This window comes from Melanerpes formicivorus, unplaced genomic scaffold, assembly GCF_026170545.1.
Source record: "Melanerpes formicivorus ecotype bairdi unplaced genomic scaffold, bMelFor1.0.p_v2 SCAF_97, whole genome shotgun sequence".
In the NCBI taxonomy this organism is placed as follows: domain Eukaryota; kingdom Metazoa; phylum Chordata; class Aves; order Piciformes; family Picidae; genus Melanerpes; species Melanerpes formicivorus.
The window spans coordinates 636,324-658,574 of record NW_027142449.1 but is presented as its reverse complement, the minus strand read 5'-3'; the positions used below and the strand labels follow the sequence as shown (position 1 = coordinate 658,574).

At 47.8% G+C, this 22,251-nt stretch overlaps 1 protein-coding gene across 1 annotated transcript in view; it reads left to right on the top strand.

Annotated features, from left to right (window-relative positions):
• The window catches only part of SEC23IP (SEC23 interacting protein), a 47,088-nt gene extending 32,314 nt beyond the window's left edge, over positions 1 to 14,774 (top strand). Inside the window, exons 17-19 of the mRNA XM_068166111.1 lie at positions 2,047 to 2,209; positions 7,247 to 7,347; positions 13,388 to 14,774. Coding sequence (XP_068022212.1) covers positions 2,047 to 2,209; positions 7,247 to 7,328 — 245 coding nt within the window. The 3' untranslated portion in view covers positions 7,329 to 7,347; positions 13,388 to 14,774. The remainder of the gene's footprint in view (positions 1 to 2,046; positions 2,210 to 7,246; positions 7,348 to 13,387) is intronic.
• The last annotated feature ends 7,477 nt before the right edge of the window (positions 14,775 to 22,251 follow it).

The following is a 22,251-nucleotide window of genomic DNA, read 5'->3' as shown; positions in this document are numbered from 1 at the left end:
CTTGTTTACAACTTAATGCTCTCAAATTAGTAGAAATTTGGTTGTGCCAGTGATTGCTTGCTATTGATTTTTCCAGACCCTGTGCTAGACACCAGGTACCTGCCAAAGCTGCTTTATCACTCTCCCTTCTCAGGTGGACAGAGGAGAGAAAAAACAATGAAAGGCTCGTGGGTCAAGATAAGGACAGGGAGATCACTCACCCATTGCCATCAAAGGCAAAACAGACTCAACTTGGGGAAAGTAGTTTAAATTGCTACCAATCAAATCAGAGCAGGGTAAAGGCAAATAAGCCAGTGTCTTTAAAACATCTTCCCTCCAGCCCTCCCTTCTTCCTAGGCTTAACTTCTGAGATGCTGCAGATGGCTATCTCTTACACCATTAACCTCCATGGGCTGCAGGGGAACAATCTGCCTCAGCTTCTTCTTTACCATGGGTTGCAAGGGAATCTGCTCTGGTGCCTGGAGTATCTCTTCTCCCTTCTTCACTGACCTCACATATTCTCATGCCTCTGACTGCTGTTAATATTGCACAGCAACGTTTCCCCCCTTCATCAATCTGTTATCCTGGAGACAATACTCCTGTTGCTGGTGGCCAGGGGCAGGCCCATCATCAATCTAGCTGGTCTTGGCTCCATCAGACATGGGTAAAGCTTCTAGCAGCTTCTCAAAGGAGCCACCTCTGTAGCCCTTCCACTACCAAAACCCTGCCATGCAAGCCCATTGCAGGAGTATTAATATTAAATGTAAGATGTGCTGCTGGATTGGGATTTTATTTGTGTCTTCTGCAAAAGCAGAAGTTAACAGCCTTTCATGAAATATTTTAGGCTTGACTTTCAACTTCCTGTTGGTGGGGCAGGTTTCTAAATCAGTTGTGCTTTCTTTCCTCTCAGGGAAAATTGATACAAAGAAATACTTGTGAGATTTATCCTCTTCAAACTCAAACCAACTCTAAACTGTTATGGAAGTCATTAGCCTATGGTTCCAGTAAACTTTCTGGATGATGCAGTGGAGTGCTTGTCAGCTGAGGCTGTTACTGTTGTCTTGCTGCAGGCACATGGAGCTTATAGCAGGGAAAATGGGTGATGTTTCATGATTATCATAGTATCAGTCAGGGTTGGAAGGGACCACAAGGATCATCTAGTTCCAACTCCCCTGCCATGGACAGGGACACCCCACACTAGATCAGGCTGGCCAGAGCCTCATCCAGCCTGGGCTTAAACACCTCCAGGGACAGGGCCTCAACCACCTCCCTGGACAACCCATTCCAGGGCTTCACCACTCTTATGGGGAAGAACCTCCTCCTCACCTCCAGCCTGAATCTCCCCACCTCCACCTTCATTCCATTCCCCCTAGTCCTATCACTACCTGAGATCCTGAGCAGTCCCTCCCCAGCCTTCCTGTAGGCCCCCTTCAGATACTGGAAGGCCACAATGAGGTCACCTGGGAGCCTTCTCTTCTCCACACTGAACAGCCCCAACTCCTTCAGTCTGTCCTCATAGGAGAGGTGCTCCAGCCCTCTGATCATCCTCATGGCCCTTCTCTGGACACCTTCCAGCACCTCCACATCCCTCTTGGAATAGGGGCTCCAGAACTGGAGGCAGTACTCCAGGTGGGGTCTCACCAGAGCTGAGTAGAGGGGGAGGATCACCTCCCTCGACCTGCTGGCCACACTTCTCCTGATGCAGCCCAGGATCTGATTGGCTTTGCGGGCTGCAAGTGCACACTGAGAGCTCCTGTTGAGCTTTTTGTCCACCAGCACCCCCATGACTCTCTCCTCAGGGCTGCTTTCCAGCCAGTCCCTGCCCAGCCTGGATTTGTGCCTGGGATTGCCTCGACCCAGATGCAGGACCCTGCACTTAGTCTTGTTGATCCTCATAAAGTTGGCTTGTGCCCACCTCTGCAGCCTGTGCAGGTCCCTCTGGATGGCCTCCCTTCCCTCCAGCATGTCTGCTGCACCACACAGTTTGGTGTCATCAGCAAACTTGCTGATGATAGTCAAGCAGGCTGTGGCTTGAAAATAATTTCCATCTGTAAACCCTAATTTTAGCTGAGAAGATCACTGAAAGTCCAGACCCTCCAAAAGATGAAGATGTTTTGGTGAAGGTTGGAATGCTCAATGGAGGACGTCGCATTGACTATGTTCTACAAGAAAAGCCAATAGAAAGCTTCAATGAGTACCTCTTTGCTTTACAGAGTCATTTGTGCTACTGGTAAGAGGAAATATTTGTGTTTCTGTAAGTTTCTGATGTGGCTGTGTATCTTTCCATGTCGGTAATGACATGCCTGCTCTTTCTCTTGCTCCTGTTGACTGCTGTTAGGTGTGTTGGCATCACCTGTGACCAATATGGTGATGGCTAGAATTCTATTTCTTGTCTGGAGGATTTTATGCTCAAGAAAACTCAAGTGATCTCTCAAAAAACCATGCCCTAGAGTTTCACTTCAAGTACATTTTGACCAAAAGAACTGGGTTTATACACCCAGATCTGTTTTATAGTTGGTTTGACCGACCAATTATAAAGATACCAGAGCAGGAGGTGTTGCAGTGGTTGCTGTGTGTACATATGCCTTAGGAGACCTGAGTTTTCAGTCATTGTAGTCTTTGAATTGTTTGGAAAAGGCAGTTGCAGAGTTTCATAGTTTCATTCAGGGTTGGAAGGGACCACAAGGATCATCTAGTTCCAACCCCCCTGCCATTGCAGGGACACCCCACACTAAATCAGGCTGGCCAGAGCCTCAGCCAGCCTGGCCTTAAACACCTCCAGGGATGGGGCCCCAACCACCTCCCTGGACAACCCATTCCAGGGCTTCACCACTCTCATGGGGAAGAACCTCCTCCTCACATCCAGCCTGAATCTCCCCACCTCCAGCTTCATTCCATTCCCCCTAGTCCTATCACCACCTGAGATCCTGGATATGAGATCCTCATCACTTCTGAAATTACCTGTTGATAGGGAAGAGGTCACCTTCCCACACAGGCATATACCATAAAGATAAATGCCTTAGACTCTGGGTGCTCAAGGTAATTGAGATGATTCAAGTGTAAACAGAATGTGACTGCCCAGGAGTGTCAGTTTCAGGGTGTCACACCTAGATGTCACTATTGGCTAATTTAGTTTCAAAATGCAATCCTGTCTTTGCACAAAGTAAGCAAATCTGCTGGCCTGCTTACAATAAATAACACTAGATAGCTTGCTTTTGATTTTTGACACTCAAAACATCCACCTTTAGCTACAGACATTTACAAAACCAGGAAAGCATTTGGACAGCTGTAGTTTTTCAAACAAAACTATTCATAGAATCATAGAATTGTCAGGGCTGGAAGGGACCTCAAGGATCAGCCAGTTCCAACCCCCCTGCCATGGGCAGGGACACCTCACACTACAGCAGGTTGCTCACAGCCACATCCAGCCTGGATGCAAAAACCTCCAGGGCTGAGGCTTCCACCACCTCCCTGGGCAACCTGTGCCGGTCTCTCACCACCCTCATGGGGAACAACTTCTTCCTAACATCCAATCTCAATCTACCCATTTCTAGGTTTTTTCCATTCCCCCAGTCCTATCCCTCCCTGATACTCTAAAAGTCCCTCCCCAGCTTTCTTGTAGCCCCCTCCAGATACTGGAAGGTCTCCTGGGAGCCTTCTCTTCTCCAGACTGAACAGCCCCAACTCCTTCAGGCTGTCCTCATAGCAGAGCAGCTCCAGCCCTCTGATCATCCTCATGGCCCTTCTCTGGACACCATCCAGCACCTCCAGATCCTTCCTGTAATAGGGGCTCCAGGAATTGTGTTAGACCACAATATGTAAAACATGATTTCCTCATCACATTGGAATGAAATTGCTGGGTGATGATGCTCTGCTGTCAAAGATAAGCACACACACACACAGAATGGAACTGCTTTTGAATTGTGATGGTTCTGATTTGCCACTTGTGTGCAGTGGTCATTTGCACATGCAACAATCCACAGAACAAGAAACAGAGTTTGGTGTCATCACAAAATCAGCACTACAGTACAGCAATGCCTTATCTGGTTTGGAATTTGCTTTCTTTTCAGTGCTCACATGTTTCAGATGGAGAAAGATACCATTCACTTTCAGGAACAGCCCTGGCTGTTGACCTGTTGTATTTGCCCTTAGGATTGCTGTCTTACATAAAATGAAGCACACTTGAAACTACATAGGATCACAGAAAGGTGGGGGTTGGGAGGGGCTTCTGAAGGTCACCTGGTCCAACCCTGTAAAATGGCAGAGGAAAAGATGTGTGAAATGTATTTGGCAACATGACTGCAGCTCTTGCCATTTAGGAGAGAATCTTGGGTGTCAGTTTCTGAGCTGTGCAAAACACTGGTGTTGAGGGAGGAGTGCCTAGGCTCTTGTCTAGCACCTGCTAAATTGGTGTCCTGTACTATATTTGAGGGTTTCTATTTTCAATAGCTAATAATTTTTAGAAGCAGGTTGAAGTATGGAATGGAAAGCATTATTTGACCCAGTGGTGGCAGTGCTGTTTTGTGGGTAGAGCTGAAGGAATGAAGAGCTCTTTTCCATGAGGTGGCAGCCAATCGTTGAGAGGGTTTAAAAAACTACCCAGAGGGTTTTTTGGTTTGTTTTGTGTTTTCCATTTAAATAAGGAGGAGAAGTATGATGATTAATGACCCAAATAGGAGAGTTGGGTGGAGGTTTTGGTTGGTTTTCCTGAGGGGGATGGTGGAGGGAGCTTAAAATGAAATGCTTTATGTGTTAGAGAGAGGAGAGCTTCAGAGCTGATCCTTCTCCTTGCTTATTTGCTTGCTCATTTAATAGCCAAGATCATCAGGGAATGTGATTACTATCTCTGTGCTCAATTGTGGAGTATATTTGTAGTCCCTTAGCTTGTGTATTCAACTGTACTGGGGGTCTGTAAATGATGTTCCTTGCAGTTCTGACCATCTAAATTTCCTTCACTGTCTTCCTGTGTCATTTCTTTTGAGAAGCACAAGCAGCCACTCTTACACTAACAACTGCAGCAGCTTTGGAACTTTGTTAAACTTTGCCTGTTGAACTTTGCTGTTTTTTACAGTGGTTGTTACTGTTTTAATATTGCTGTTGTTTATGTGTGTTTAAATAACATTTCATAGACAAATAAGCAAATCAAGCCTGGCCATGGCAAATTCAAATGCAGATAGCCTGGAATTTGATTTTGAAAAGAGGAGGGGAAGCAACAACTCAGAAAGATGGAACTGGAGTTGATCTGCTGGAGGGTAGAGAGGCTCTGCAGAGGGACCTCGACAGGCTGGGCAGATGGGCAGAGTCCAAGGGCAGGAGATTGAACACATCCAAGTGCCAGGTTCTGCACATTGGCCACAGCAACCCCATGCAGTGCTACAGGCTGGGGTCAGAGTGGCTGGAGAGCAGCCAGGCAGAGAGGGACCTGGGGGTACTGGTTAATGGTAGGCTGAACATGAGCCTGCAGTGTGCCCAGGCAGCCAAGAGGGCCAATGGCATCCTGGCCTGCATCAGGAAGAGTGTGGCTAGCAGGAGCAGGGAGGGCATTCTGCCCCTGTACACTGCACTGGTTAGGCCACACCTCGAGTCCTGTGTCCAGTTCTGGGCTCCTCAGTTTAGGAAGGAGGTTGACTTGCTGGAAGGTGTCCAGAGAAGGACAACGAATTTAGTGAGGGGTTTGGAACACAAGCCCTATGAGGAGAGGCTGAGGGTGCTGGGATTGCTTAGCCTGGAGAAGAGGAGACTCAGGGGTGACCTTATTACTCTCTACAACTACCTGAAGGGAAGTTGTAGACAGGTGGATGTTGATCTCTTCTCCCAGGCAGCCAGTACTAGAGCAAGAGGACACAGTCTCAGGCTGCGCCAGGGGAGGTTTAGGCTGGATGTTAGGAAGAAGTTCTATCCAGAGAGAGTGATTGCCCATTGGAATGGGCTGCCCAGGGAGACGGTGTAGTCACCATCATTGGAGGTGTTCAGGAGGAGACTTGACAGGGTGCTTGGTGCCATGGGTTAGTTGTTTAGGTGGGTTGGATTGGTTGATAGGTTGGACATGATGATCTTGAAGGTCTTTTCCAACCTGTTTTATTCTATATTCTATTCTAAAATATTTGGGAACATCCATACTTTCTAGTTGTAAGGAAGGGAGGAAGACTATGGTTACTTAATGCAGTCTAAGTCCAAGAAAGTGCAAGCTAGTTACCAGAGGAGAATTAGCAACTTGCTGATAAAACTCTCAGGGCTGAGCTTTAACACTGGGCTGATAGATGCAGTGGGGCAAATCAAGAAAGAGAGCCTTGAGAAGTATCCTTGACGGAATATATTCAGGGGCCCGTCACAGACAAAAACTGATAGACTGAGGAGACTTAAGCCAAATGAGTAGGTCAGTGGGGCAGAGTGGAGGGAAAATGCAGTAGTATGCATTTGCATGGAATCACAATGCTGCTGAAGTTGGAAGAGACCTTTGAGATCAAGTCCAACCACTCACCTAGAGCTCACAATTCCACCACTACTGCTAAGCCACTACCACTCAACTATGTCCCTCAGCATCACATCCATGTGTCTTCCAAGCACTTACAGGGATGGTGACTGCACCACCTCTCTGGGCAGCTTGTCCCACTGCCTGACAGCCCCTTCTGTGAAGAAGCTTTTCCCAGTATCCAACCTGAACCTCCCCTGGCACAGCTTGAAGCCTTTTCGTCCCAATCTACCACTTGCCACAAGTGAGAAGAGACTAAGCCCCACCTCACTCCAACCTCCTCTGAGACAGCTGTAGAAAGTGCTGAGGTCTGCCCTCAGCTTCCTCCTGTCTAGGCTGAGCACCCACAGCTCCCTCAGCTGCTCCTCACAGGACCTGTGTTCAAGGTCCAGCCTCCCCGTTCCTCCCAAGCCTTGTTAGCCTTCTCCAGACATGCTCCAGCATCTCAATGTCCTTCTTGGAGGGAGTGACCCAAAACTAGACACAATATTTGAGGTGCAGCCTCCCCAGTGCTCAGTACAGTTGGACAATCACCTTCCTGCTCCTGCTGGCCACACTGTTTCTGATACAGGCCAGGATGCTGTTGTCTTTCTTGGCCACCTGAGCTGATAGCAGAAATAATGCAAGCCTGATGAGGAATTGTAGTGTGAAGCAAGCTAGCAGAGGCAAGTCCACATTCCCAAAAGGTAAGTATGAGGGAAATGAGTTGTGTGTTCCAGGAGAGCTAGGATGTGGCTTACAAGAAATAGAGAATGGACCATGCTAAAATAATGCTTTTCTTAATGTTCTTCATAGGGGATCTGAAGACACTGCCTTGCTGTTCCTCAAAGAAATATACAGGACTATGAATATCAATCCTGAGCAGCCACAGCATTGATGGAGAGAAAGATGAACTTGTAAGTTTGTTCTAACTCCTTCACTCATGTCCAATTCAGCCTCAGCTGAAACATCTTTACTTTCTATTTGCCCCCTGAAGTTTTAGTTACAAAGCATACAGCTGCAAAGTGTCATTTGGATTGCAAAAGCAATTTCTGGACTTAAACACGGGGCAAGTCTTCAAGTTTTCCCCTCTTCATTCCCAAAAAGATAGCCCCAAAAGGTGTTAGAGTTTTTGATATGGGGTAATAATTGTCAGCAGAAGATAGGATCTCTTTTTGTCATGTTTGTCCCCCAGTTCAGTTGTTTAGTGAACGTTCAAGTGTAGGAAAACTTGGTGATATTGGGTGTGATAAAACTTCATTTGCAGTGTAGTAGATGAAAAAATAGCAGCAGTGCTCCACTGCTGTAATGTCCAGGCTGTGGTGTTGATATCTTTATGGTATTGATATCTTTATTGATGATCTGGATGAGGGCATTGAGTCCACCAGCAGTAAATTTGCTGACGACACCAAGCTGGGGGCAGGAGTTGATCTGCTGGAGGGTAGAGAGGCTCTGCAGAGGGGCCTCGACAGGCTGGGCAGATGGGCAGAGGCCAAGGGCAGGAGATTGAACACATCCAAGTGCCAGGTGCTGCACATTGGCCACAGCAACCCCATGCAGTGCTACAGGCTGGGGTCAGAGTGTCTGGAGAGCAGCCAGGCAGAGAGGGACCTGGGGGTGCTGGTTGATGGTAGGATGAACATGAGCCTGCAGTGTGCCCAGGCAGCCAAGAGGGCCAATGGCATCCTGGCCTGCATCAGGAAGAGTGTGGCCAGCAGGAGCAGGGAGGTCATTCTGCCCCTGTACACTGCACTGGTTAGGCCACACCTTGAGTCCTGTGTCCAGTTCTGGGCCCCTCATTTTAGGAAGGAGGTTGACTTGCTGGAACGAGTCCAGAGAAGGGCAACAAAGTTGGTGAGGGGTTTGGAACACAGCCCTATGAGGAGAGGCTGAGGGAGCTGGGGCTGCTTAGCCTGGAGAGGAGGAGACTCAGGGGTGACCTTATTGCTGTCTACAACTACCTGAAGGGAGGTTGTAGCCAGGCAGAAGTTGGTCTCTTCTCCCAGGCAGCCAGTACCAGATCAAGAGGACACAGTCTCAGGCTCAGGCTGGGGGTCAGGAGGAAGTTTTACAGAGAGAGAGTGATTGCCCATTGGAATGGGCTGCCTGGGGAGGTGGTGGAGTCACCATCACTGGAGGTGTTCAGGAGGAGACTTGCTGGGGTGCTTGGTGCCATGGGTTAGTTGATTAGGTGGTGTTGGATGATAGGTTGGACGTGATGATCTTGAAGGTCTCTTCCAGTCTGGTCTGGTCTGGTCTATTCTATTCTATTCTATTCTATTCTATTCTATTCTATTCTATTCTATTCTATTCTTTGATATGCCAGGGAAGAAGTTGCTTGTCTCTGAAGAAGGTGTTAGACATCGCTGTTGGTAAATTACTGCATGAGACCTCTGCCTAGGCCACTAATTTATTATCTTTGGATGGCTTAAGAATTTCAGAGCAGGTGAAATGATACAGCATGGAAGGTGGCTCACTTAGGAAAGAAATGAAATGTGTTGGTTCTCCTTGGAAAGAAATGAAAGGTACAATACTGGAATCTGAGACATAGAATCACAGAATCAATAAGGTTGGAAAAGAGCTCAGATAATCAAGGCCAACCTATCACCCCACACCTCCTGACAACTAAACCATGGCTTCAAGTGCCACATCCAATCCCTTTTTGAACACCTCCAGCGATGGTGACTCCACCACCTCCCTGGGCAGCACATTCCAGCGGCCAATTCCTCTTTCTGGGAAGAACTTCCTCCTCACCTCCAGCCTGAACCTCCCCTGGCACAGCTTGAGACTGTGTCCTCTTGTTCTGGTGCTGCTTGTCTGGGAGAAGAGACCAACCCCCACCTGGCTACAACCTCCTTTCAGGGAGTTGTAGAGAGCAAGAAGGTCTCCACACTTGCAGGTATTTCTGTTCTAAGCAATGTGCTTTCTGAGGCCAGTTTGTGTGTGTTCTCTGGTACCAGTTTGCATCAATGGATGTCATAGAAAAGTCTATGCTCTTTTGAGAAGCAAGGAGAAAATAGGCAGCAAGAAGGTTTCTGATGTTCTTTTCTGTTTTCCAGAAGATCTGATAAGCCAGGGTACCTGAATACACAGCATGAGGAGTTGGACATTTCAGAGGGATATTCTGGGTATCTTGAACTGTTACCATGCATTTTTACTAGTCTTTTGTAACAGAAGGCTTCTGAGGAGCAATCACCAGCATCTTTTTTTTGCTTTAAAACAGGGATGTCATAAGTTGATCAAATACATTTGTTTGTTGTTTTAAAGCATGGCCAAGTAATAGGAAAAAGGCACTGCTGGGCTGCCCAGCTCTGCCAGTGGTGAGCCAAATAAGAGGAAAAGGCACTGCTGGGCTGCCCAGCTCTGCCAGTGGTGAGCCAAATCAGAGGAGAAGGCACTGCTGGGCTGCCCAGCTCTGCCAGTGGTGAGCCAAATAAGAGGAAAAGGCACTGCTGGGCTGCCCAGCTCTGCCAGTGGTGAGCCAGATAAGAGGAAAAGGCACTGCTGGGCTGCCTAGCTCTGCCAGTGGTGAGCCAAATAAGAGGAAAAGGCACTGCTGGGCTGCCCAGCTCTGCCAGTAGTGGATCAGTTGTCACAACAGTTTATGTAGAGTTTCAAATCATATTTGCAGAACTTTTTATCTGCTTTTTTTCTTTATGGCTGCTTAGAATGCAATCATATGAAGTTTATTACTACAGAAATATCTTTCAGTCTTCTAGTGGAGGGGAGGGGAGTGTGATTATCTGTCACCACGAAGCCAACAGTGGATTTGCAGATAATTGTGATTTGCACTGATAACTACGCAGCTGGAGGCTGTTTCAGCAGGATTTCATGCAACAAAGCACAGCCAGGGAATTCCCAGTGACTGTAATACCATTAGGAATTGCTCAGATCCTCTCTTAGCACTTGCTTGACTGCACAGCATTGGAGATTAGGATTCAGATGCCAGAGGCTTAAGTGGGAGGGCGTTTGGGGCCCACTGGGATGTGGGTAATGAGAAGTGGTATCTTGGGAAGGCTGCACGCTCCAAGACCAGCAGCTTTTTTGGATGAGGAGAAATGTCTCTGCATGTGCTATGCAAAGTGTTACTGCTCAAGTGTCTCAGCAGGGAAAAGCAGAATTCTCCCTCAGTGTTAGACAGCAGTCAGGTAGGGTTGGCCTGGGAGGTTTTCTCTTTTTGCCCTTTCTTTTTTTCTCTTAAGACCTTTGGGTGTGAAGGGTGGCATGGGAAGGTAATGGATTATCCAGCAGTGCCTATGACAGCCACATCCATTTACCTATCAAGAAGTAGATGTTCTGAAGAAACAGCCTCTCCCTGTTTGTGGGCTGCTCTAGGAAAAGAGTAAATGCCCAAGGTAGCTCTGGGCTCCCTCTTCATACTTTTCATCTTAGTTGATTTGAATGCTGAGACCTGACCTATTTCCCTGCTTTGATGTGCAGAGCTGCCTCATGCTGTCCAGTTTAATTTCAGGGTGCAGAGGGATGGAGACAGCATCTACCAGCCTGCTTGCCACTTCTCAGGAGTGTTGATCTTCCTGGTGCTATGGGCTGGTGTACATCCTTTTAACTTCTTGAGGACTGTGGTAATTTCAAAGCAGATAAGAATTTGGCAGGGACAAGTTAAGGAAGGAGCTGGTTGTTCAGCTTTATCTCTGCCTCAGATCAGCTGTTTGTTTTGTTTTGGAGGAGTGAAGGGATTTGGCCAAACATTGTTCTTAGAAGCAGAGGAGGGACTAAGGTGGCCATTGTGCTTCATGGTATGGAAGATGAATTCTAAAAGCAAGGAGAGTCATTGATGCACAGCATCTGCTGCCTAGCATCTTGGTGTAGTGTTCTGTCTTGGGAGGGTTTTCTTGACATCTGCTGGTAACTTACTCCTAACTCAGGTTGGCAGCATTAACTATTTTAGCTAGCATTACTTCTGAGAAGAATTTGTTGCCCTTAAAGTGGGTGAGCAACTACCAATAGCCATTTGCTTCTGCTCACTGGTGATGAAATAGGATAAATGGTATTAAAACCTCTGGAGTTCTACTTTTACTTGGTATGAATGACGTGGGTTAGACCTTCTAGATCCCTGGAAGCTGTTCTTTGTGGAACTGATGCAGAGTTTCATTTAAACAATGGAAAGAATTGCTTGGGACAGCTTTACCACAGAAATAGGAAGTTCCATTTCCTGTGTCTATTTTGGTGACTTGGTTGAGAGGAAACTGAAAATGTCAGGAAACTGCAAGGAAGCTGAGAGGTTTTTAAATGCCTGTTGCAAAGGAGAATGTTGTTCTTTAGTAGTGTGGCCACCACTAGCATCACAGCCTTTTGATTAGATTCACAGGAATACCTTTCACTATGCTAGTTAGAGGATTTGTTTAAAACACTGTAACACACTATATATTCTGCACATTGGCCACAACAACCCCATGCAGAGCTACAGGCTGGGTCAGAATGGCTGGAGAGCAGCCAGGCAGAGAGGGACCTGGGGGATGCTGGTTGATGGTAGGATGAACATGAGCCTGCAGTGTGGCCAGGAGGGCCAATGGCATCCTGGACTGCATTAAGATCAGTATGGCCAGCAGGAGCAGGGAGGTCATTCTGCCCCTGTACACTGCACTGGTTAGGCCACACCTCGAGTCCTGTGTCCAGTTCTGAGCCCCTCAGTTTAGGAAGGAGGTTGACTTGCTGGAACGAGTCCAGAGAAGGGCGACAAAGCTGGGGAGGGGCTTGGAACACAAGCCCTATGAAGAAAGACTGAGGGAGCTGGGGTTGCTTAGCCTGGAGAGGAGGAGACTGAGGGGTGACCTTATTGCTCTCTACAACTACCTGAAGGGGAGTTGTAAACAGGCAGAGGTTGGTCTCTTCTCCCAGGCAGCCAGCACCAGAACAAGAGGACACAGTCTCAGGCTGTGCCAGGGGAAGTTCAGGCTGGAGGTCAGAAGGAAGTTTTACACAGAGAGTGATTGCCCATTGGAATGGGCTGCCTGGGGAGGTGGTGGAGTCACCATCCCTGGAGGTGTTCAGGAGGAGACTTGACAGGGTGCTTGGTACCATGGGTTAGTTGATTAGGTGGTGTTGGTTGATAGGTTGGACACGATGATCTTGAAGGTCTCTTCCAACCTGGTCTGGTCTATTCTATTCTATTCTATTCTATTCTATTCTATTCTATTCTATTCTATTCTATTCCATATTGTTCTTCTTTTCACAGCTCAATTGCAGAGGGCCCTGGTGAGGCAGGAGTGTGCAACTGCAGATGTATAAACTATCACATCTTTATTTCTGACTCTAAAGAGTTGTACAAGTTATTACCATAAGTTAAAGGGTTTGGCTGAGGGAGCTGGGGTTGCTTAGCCTGGAGAAGAGGAGGCTCAGGGGAGACCTCATTGCTGTCTATAACTACCTGAAGGGAGGTTGTAGCCAGGTGGGGGTTGGTCTCTTCTCCCAGGCAAGCAGCACCAGAACAAGAGGACACAGTCTCAAGCTGCACCAGGGGAGGTTTAGGCTGCATGTGAGGAGGAAGTTCTTCCCAGAAAGAGAGATTTGCCATTGGAATGTGCTGCCCAGGGAGGTGGTGGAGTCACCATCCCTGGAGGTGTTTAAGAAGAGCGAGAGCCTGGGTGAGGCACTTGGTGCCATGGTTTAGTTGATGAGATGGTGTTGGGTGATAGGGTGGACTTGATGATCTCTGAGGTCTTTTCCAACCTGGTGAATTCTGTATTAAAACATCTTGCAGATGACATCCTCTGAGCTCTTTCTGTTTGTAATTTCCAACTCACATCCACAAAAGGTATATTCCAGGAGCACACTGTGTGGAAAAAAATGGGCTTTAAAAATAAGTGTGTAGTGATTTTTAGGTCTTTCTGAGTCCTTCTGAGATGGAATCCTGGCATATTTAATTTTCTGAGTACTTTTGTGGGCAGACAAACCCTGCTGCATTTCATGTGTGCATGTTCTGCTTTCTCTGCACAGCCACACCTGCTGCTCCCATGGACCTGGTGACAATGCTATGAGGAACATCTCATCTATTTTCATGATTGCAAATGACAGGATGAACATCAGGCTCTGTTTTGGCTTTTTTTTTTTCCCTCTGCCAGTCCTGAACTTGCTCAGATTCTCCCTTCTTGTCTCACTTCAAGCAAAGTTCACTTTTGAGCTGATCAGCACCGTCGTTCAAGAGATGGAAGGAATGACACCATTGTGATCTTCAATCAGCTTCATTGTACAGTTGCCAAGCCTAAAGTGATGGCCAAAGAAGTGGGGTTTTGGCATGCAAAGCATTACTTCTCTCCTTCAGCTCTCCTGGCTCAGCTGGCTGTCAAACAGGCTTTGTCTGTCAAGGCAGCATGTCCTTATTAAGGAGGACTTGTTGGGAAGCAGCAATAATCTGCTTTTCTTGACACATTTGTTGGTCCACCTTTGCAAATGCAATGTGAACTGTGCTTACAACCATCTTCCATACAGATTACACACAAGAGGTTTACTAAAAGCTACCAGCCAGAATCATTTTCTTACTATTGTAAGTGCGATGGAAATTATTTTATAAAGACCTTTTTAAGCCTCTGTTAAGAGTTTTATTGTGGTTTGGGTTGGGGTTGGTTTTGGTTTGTGTTTTTTTTAAGTAAAACTGACCCTTTGAAGATGTTTAGCAGTTTGTCACAGCTGGTTCAGTGTTCACAGCTCCTGAAATGAAGAATTGAAAAGAATGTTTTGGTCTGATAATGAAAGTAATTTTAGTGAAGCTAGGCCTCAGTTGTGAGAACTAAATACTTACCCTGACTGTGCAGTTTGATATCTCAAAGCAGCTGCTGTAGATGGAGGAGTCTGAAGCATATGGGTGCTAGATAACATCCTGAGTGCAGAGCTGCAATCCAAGCTCCAGTTTCACATAGAGTTGAATGATTTGAAAGCCTTTGAACTCCTGTCTCTGAATACTGAGCTCCTGTAGCTTTCCCCTGGCTTCAACTTCCCTGCAGATTGTGGCTTTCCTTGATATTGGTGACTTAACCTTACTACTGACTCTCTGCCTCTGTTATTGCAGTAAATGAATCTTGAAATGCAGTGTGCTTTGGGTTTCTTTTTCTTGGCATATGTAAAATACACATTTCTGTGTATATCTTTTGGTTGTTATTAGTAAGAATGCTTCCAGCGGATCTTTACAGCAAGGTTTTATATTTCATCAGAGAAAAGTAGGTTGGAAGGGCCTTCTGGAGAGGTTACTTAGTCCAGTTCCCATGCTCGAGGCTTAGGGCTGTGTTCATGATCAAGTTCCTTCACCTCTCTGGGCTCTCTTCTGTTGTTTGACTACTGTGATTGTAATATTTTTTCTAATATATACAATTGGAATTTCTCAGGTGGATCTTCTGTCTGTTGCCTCTTGTCATTTCTCTGTGCACCTTCAAGAATAATGTCTCTATTTCCACAGGCTCACAGGGTGTTAGGGGTTGGAAGGGAGCTCTGAAGATCCTCAAGACTAACCCCACTGCCAGAGCAGGACCATAGCATCCAGCACGGGTCCCACAGGAACCCCTCTGTAGTTCAGCAGTGAATTTGAGATTTGGACTAATTTAAACAAAAAGGTTTGAATCTTGATCACAGAATGTTAGGGGTTGGAAGGCATCTCTGAAGGTCTTTGAGTCCAACTGCCCTGCCAGAGCAGGACCACATAACCATGTAATCCAGCACAGGTCACACAGGAGCACATCCAGATGGGGCTGGGAAGTCTCCAGAGAAGGAGATTCCACAACCTCTCTGGGCAGCCTGTTCCAGTGCTCTGTGAGCCTCACAGGGAAGAAGTTGCTCCTCATGTTGAGGTGGAACCTCCTGTGCTGGAGTTTATATCACAGGATGGGAACTTGGAAAAAATCTTCTCTTGTACTCTCACAGTTGAGGACAGCAGTAAGACTGAACAATTTCCTTGACACCTTGCATTCCATGTGCTGCTGCTGTGTAGTCATCTTGGGACTTTCCCTGGGACTTTCTGTAGTTTATGGTTTACTGATTGACAGCCAGGGGAACACGAGCCAGCAGTGTGCCCAGATGGCCCAGAAAGCCAATGGCATCCTGGCCTGCATCAAGAATAGTGTGGCCAGGAGGATCAAGGAAGTCATTGTGCCCCTGTGCTCAGCACTGGTTAGGCCACACCTTGAGTCCTGTGTCCAGTTCTGGGCTCCCCAGTTTAAGAAGAACATTGAGACACTGGAATGTGTCCAGAGAAGGGCAGTGAGGCTGGGGAGGGGCCTGGAGCACAGCCCTGTGAGGAGAGGCTGAGGGAGCTGGGGTTGCTTAGCCTGGAGAAGAGGAGGCTCAGGGGAGACCTTCTTGCTCTCTACAACTGCCTGAAAGGAGGTTGTAGCCAGGTGGGGGTTGGTCTCTTCTCCCAGGCAGCCAGCACCAGAACAAGAGGACACAGTCTGAAGCTGTGCCAGGGGAGGTTTAGGCTGGAGATGAGGAGAAAGTTCTTCCCAGAGAGATTTGTTAGCCGTTGGAATGTGCTGTCCAGGGATGTGGTGGAGTCCCCATCCCTGGAGGTGTCCAAATTGGATTGGATGTGGCTCTTGGTGCCATGGTTTAATAGTCATGAGGTGCTGGGTGACAGGTTGGACTTGATGATCTCTGAGGTCTTTTCCAACCTTATTGATTCTATGATTCTATGGCAGTCCATCTTGTTCTGGGAAGTGAGCTCGCCAAAGGAAACTTTTTATCCCAAACAGGTGTTTGTATCTTTGCAGGTTAACCTTTGAAGAGCAGTTTTTCTAAGCTTCACAGTCTGCTTTGTTAGCTGGAATACAAATGATGAATAAATCAAGACCCCCACAAACCCACAAGCACTGGCCTCATTTTCATCTTGGGTATCACAGAGAGGAAGGTTATACCCTGACATTTATCAACTCTGTGCAGCACTGACTGATCTGATGTGTATGCTGAAATAGCTCTGATGGTGTCTTGTTCGCTTTCTTCTACTGTGAAGCTGATGGGCTGTGATATCAGTCTCCTGGGAGGGCACAGCAAGCCAAGGAGCAGCAGCAATTTATGGATGTGTGAGAAGGCTGAGCTTTGCTGAGCTACTTCAGTTCATAGGTTGGATGCCACGATCTTGAAGGTCTATTCTATTCTATTCTATTCTATTCTATTCTATTCTATTCTATTCTATTCTATTCTATTCTATTCTATTCTATTCTATTCTATTCTTTCTTCTGCTTCCTACAATTAACACAGTTGTGCTGCTTGCTCTCTGGGGGATCTTCTGAACTTGATCTGCTGAACCTGGGTCCAGAGGAGAGTGAAGGGACAAGAGGAAAAGAGGAAAGGCTGAGGGAGCTGGGGTTGTTTAGCCTGGAGAAGAAGAGAGGCAGGGGGACCTTATTGTTCTCTGCAACTACCTGAAGGGAAGGTGGGGATCAGGATCTTCTCCCAGGGAACTTGTGGCAAGACCAGAGGGCATGGCCTGAAGCTGCACCAGGGGAGGTTTAGGTTGGATGTTAGGAAACAGTTCCTCATGGAAAGGGGAATTAGACACTGGGATGGACTGCTCAGAGAGGTGGTGGAGTCCTCATCCCTGGGGGTGTTTAAGGAAAGATTGGATGTGGCACTTAGTGCCATGTTTGATGTGGAGGTGTTGGGTCACAGGCTGGGCTTGATGATCTCTGAGGTCTGTTCTAGAATAAACCTTTATTTAGAATAAACCAAACCAGGTTGGAAGAGACCTCCAAGATCATCACATCCAACCCATCAACCAATCCAACCCACCTAAACAACTAACCCATGGCACCAAGCACCCCAGCAAGTCTCCTCCTGAACACCTCCAATGATGGTGACTCCACCACCTCCCCAGACAGCCCATTCCAATGGGCAATCACTCTCTCTGGATAGAACTTCTTCCTAACATCCAACCTGAACCTCCCCTGGTGCAGCCTGAGACTGTGTCCTCTTGTTCTGGTGTTGGCTGCCTGGGAGAAGAGACCAACATCCACCTGGTTACAGCCTCCCTTCAGGCAGATGTAGACAGCAATAAGGTCACCCCTGAGTCTCCTCTTCTCCAGGCTAGGCAACCCCAGCTCCCTCAGTCTCTCCTCACAGGGCTGTGTTCCAAACCCCTCACCACCTTCGTTGCCCTTCTCTGGACTCATTCCAGCAAGTCAACCTCCTTCCTAAACTGAGGGGCCCAGGACTGGACACAGGACTCGAGGTGTGGCCTAACCAGTGCAGTGTACAGGGGCAGAATGCCCTCCCTGCTCCTGCTGGCCACACTCTTCCTGATGCAGGCCAGGATGCCATTGGCCCTCTTGGCTGCCTGGGCACACTGCAGGCTCATGTTCAGCCTACCATCCACCAGCACCCCCAGGTCCCTCTCTGCCTGGCTGCTCTCCAGCCACTCTGACCCCAGCCTGTAGCACTGCATGGGGTTGTTGTGGCCAATGTGCAGAACCTGGCACTTGGATGTGTTCAATCTCCTGCCCTTGGACTCTGCCCATCTGCCCAGCCTGTCGAGGTCTCTCTGCAGAGCCTCTCTACCCTCCAGCAGATCAACTCCTGCCCCCAGCTTGGTGTCGTCAGCAAATTTACTGATGATGGACTCAATGCCCTCATCCAGATCATCAATAAAGATGTTAAAGAGCACAGGGCCCAGCACTGATTCCTGGGGCACACCACTAGTGCCTGGCCGCCAGCTGGCTGTGGCACCATTCACCACCACTCTCTGGGCTCAGCCTCCAGCCAGTTCCTAACCCAGTGCGGTGTGCTCTAGCCTCAAGGATTCTGTGATTCCGTGATGCTCTCCCTGCATTGCTCTGATGCAGCCTGACTTCCATTTTTATTATGGGAGATGATATCTGTGCCCTAGTATCTGTGCTGAAGATGTTTCTGAAGACCTCGAAAGACCTTTGGCAAGACCCAGTGCTTCATTTAAAGAAAGTGTTGAAAGACAAAATGCCCTCCTCCTGTGGGGAAACTGCTGTGCTGAGTGGCATGCAGGTGAGCACCTATGTTACATTGTTTTGATCTTACTTTATGTCTACCATACAGTCTCAAGCTGTGCCAGGGGAAGTTTAGGCTGGAGGTGAGGAGAAAGTTCTTCCCAGAAAGAGTAATTGGCCATTGGAATGTGCTGCCCAGGGAGGTGGTGGAGTCACCATCCCTGGAGGTGTTCAAAAAAGGCTTGGATGTGGCACTTGGAGCCATGGCTTAGTTGTTAGGAGATGTTAGGTATTAGGTAATAGGTTGGACTTGATGATCTCTGAAGCCTTTTCCAACCTGGTTGATTCTGTGATTGTATGATTTTTATCAAACCAGAGTTGCTTGAAGAATGGCAGTGCCCTGGCTGACTTTGCCTCAAGAACTTCACCCTCATAGCATTACACCAGAGAACATCAGCAGGAACTGTAGGTTTTTGGTGAGTTCCCCAAAATGACAGAGGTGATGCACAGGCAGAAAAAGTCCCCAGTGTGCAGAATAAATTGACCAAAGAACCCCCAGACAAGTGAAAAGCTAATTGGTCTCCACTGAAAGGTCATACCTTGTTGAGATACATTTTCATACGCTAATTCAGACTCTGATCCAGTCCAGGTTCTGTGGAACCCACAGATTGCACCCACCTGGATGCATTCCTGTGCAGACTACCCTAAGTGATCCTGCTTTGGCAGGGGGTTTGAACTCTCTGATCTCTTGAGTTCCCTTCCAGCCTCTAATGTACTGTGAGACAGTGAAAATTAATTTTCAGGTGGAAATTTTAGTGAATTCATTCCAAGGGGAAACAGAATCAGAGTCTTCCTTCCTCTGAAATCCAGCACCCTTCCAAAAGCTTCCCACTGGAATGGAATTGAACCTTCTGCTGAGAAAACTTCTTTGGAAAGACCTCTTGGACCACTGCTCCTTCCCTTCTGCTTCAGGAGCCATTCCCTCCATGGGCAGTGAATGTTCTGCTCTCTATGAACAGCCCTTTGCACAGCTCTCTGTAAAAGGAGCACAGGCAAATAGTTTCTCCTTGTGCTGCAAAGGTGACAAGGCTGGTGAGAGGTCTTGAGCACAGCCCTACGAGGAGAGGCTGAGGGAGCTGGGGTTGCTTAGCCTGGAGAAGAGGAGGCTCAGGGGAGACCTTATTGCCCTCTACAACTACCTGAAAGGAGGTTGTAGCCACATGGGGGTTGGTCTCTTCTCCCAGGCAACCTGTGACAGAACAAGAGGACACAGTCTCAAGCTGTGCCGGGGGGAGGTTTAGGCTAGAAGTGAGGAGAAAGTTCTTCCCAGAAAGAGAGCTGCTCACTTGTGCCCTGTGATAGGACAAGAGGCAATGGATGGAAACTACAGCCCAGAAGGTCCTCAACATGAGGAAGAACTTCTTTACTGTGAGGGTCACAAAGCACTGGAACAGGCTGCCCAGAAAGGTTGTGGGGTCTCCTTCTCTGGAGACTTTGCAGCCCCATCTGGATGTGTTCCTGTGTGACCTGTGCTGGATTCTATGGCCCTGCTCTGGCCGGGGCTTGGACTTTATGACCTTCAGAGGTCACTTCCAATCTCTAGTATCCTGTGATCTTTTGATCTCTGGAGGTTCCAATCCCTAACATCCTGTGGCAGCTTGCTTTGATTTCCTAGCAGCACTCTGGTGCTTGTTTCCAGAGTGTTCTAGCAGCAGGTCTTAAAATGAAATATGAGCTTGGCACTGGATTTCTGTCTGATTTTCATAATTGTAAATCAGGATTAGCTTCCCAGAGGCTAATGGAGCCACTCCAGTGTAAATACAATGACAAACAGCCCTGCTGGGGCTCAGCATTTCCCAACCAGCGAGGGATTTCTTACTCAGTCCAGAAGCAGATGTACTGGCAGTCTCTTCTGAAGAATTACCACTTCCCATGGGGATAGGAAGGAGGTGAAAGAAAGCAGAAGGCAGGCTCTGGGTACCACATAGCTCCTGGGAGGCCTCCCAGACAGCACAGGGAAGGAAGCTGAGGAAAAGCCAAGCATCTCTATAGTTAGCTGGGGTCTGGTGCAGCAAAACTGGGAATCATTTGGAGCATCCTTGACCCTGCAGATGGGGTTTTGATGGAGAACCTGGAAGTGTGTGAACTTTATGTTCTTTGTCTGCATGATCCAAACAGTGGCAAAACAAGCAAGGATATAGATGTTGTTCACACAGTCACCAGGACCCCAGGACCTTTTCTGCAAAGCTGCTTTCCTGCTGGTCAGTCCCCAGCCTGTGCAAGTCACTGAGGCTGTTCATTCCCCAGGGAAGGCTTTGTAGTTGTCTTTGAACTTCAGGAGACTCCCCTTTGCCCATTTCTCCAGCCTCTTGGCTGGCAGCACAACCTGCAGCCAGCACTCATTGTCTGCAGTTCATTTGGCAGTTTATTCCTAACTGCAAAAGCATACAGTTCCATTTCCTTTGTTGCCAAGCCCGTTTGTCTTCTTTCTGCAGTGGAAGTTTTCAGTGACTTGCCCTGAGGTGATCATCAGCAGAGGTTTTGCTCGCAGTGTCAGTGTTCAGCTGAGATGCTTGGAGGGTACAAGAAGCCTGTGTAATGCACCTGCTTGAAATGAAAATGCAGTTCTCCAGTGTGCATGAGGAATGATGCTTTCAACTCCAGGAATTTCAATACCTAGGGGTCTCCAGGCTTCCTTTACAGAGGGAGACTACAAAAGAAGAAACATTTTTTTGGGGTATGTCAGTAAAATAGCTTCAGTGTCATGCAAATCCAGGAAATCAAGAGTGAGGTGTGTCTGTTTCAGAGCTGGTAATGGAGAACAAAGGTCTGAGAGGAGAAGAAAGCAAGCAGTTGACCTTGTGTCTCCCTTCCTGCCAAAAAATGTTCAAATAGCTCTTAATGTAATCATGTTAAAATGGCCTTATGGATGCAACTGAAGCAATAATTGTACTCCAGACTGCTCTGAGTGTGTGAGTTGGGAAAGGCTTTGCTCAGAAACCACGAGCTCTCTTGAGTCAAGTTTTCCTCAGCCAAGATTCGTTATGGGTATTGTGAAGCATTTAGAATATAGAATACAGAATTAACCAGGTTGGAAAAGCCCTTTGAGATCATCAAGTCCAACCCATCACCCAACACCATCTGATCAACTAAACCATGGCACCAAGTGCCTCATCCAGGCTCTTCTTAAACACTTCCAGGGATGGTGACTCCACCACCTTCCTGGGCAGCACATTCCAATGGCCAATCTCTCTTTCTGGGAAGAACTTCTTCCTAACATCCAGCCTAAATCTCCCCTGGCACAGCTTGAGACTGTGTCCTCTTGTTCTGGTGCTGGGTGCCTGGGAGAAGAGACCAACCCCCACCTGGCTACAACCTCTGTTCAGGGAGTTGTAGAGAGCAATAAGGTCACCCCTGAATCTCCTCTTCTCCAGGCTAAGCAACCCCAGCTCCCTCAGCCTCCCCTCACAGGGCTGTGCTCCAGACCCCTCCCCAGCCTCATTGCCCTTCTCTGGACACCTTCCAGCAACTCAACATCTTTCCTAAACTGAGGGGCCCAGAACTGGACACAGGACTCAAGGTGTGGCCTGAGCAGTGCTGAGTACAGGGCAGAATGACTTCATCTGTTTGTAGCTCAGGGAATTAATGATGCTGTCTGCTCTGCAGGGTGTCCAGGTATGATTGTCCTTTCCCCAGCTTTCCTTTCTGCACAAAGGCCTAAGAAAACACAGCTCTGAATTTAAAGATAACAAACCCCTAGCAGCCTACCGGGGAAGGGCTCCTAAGTGCTGTAGGAAGGGAGCAGGAGAAGGGAGCTGAAGGGGAGAGAGAGCTGAGGTTTCTGCCAGTATGTCTTGGCCAGCAGCAGGGGAAGGGGAGCACAGCTATGTCATGACAAATATTGTCTGTCTGGGGCTGTTT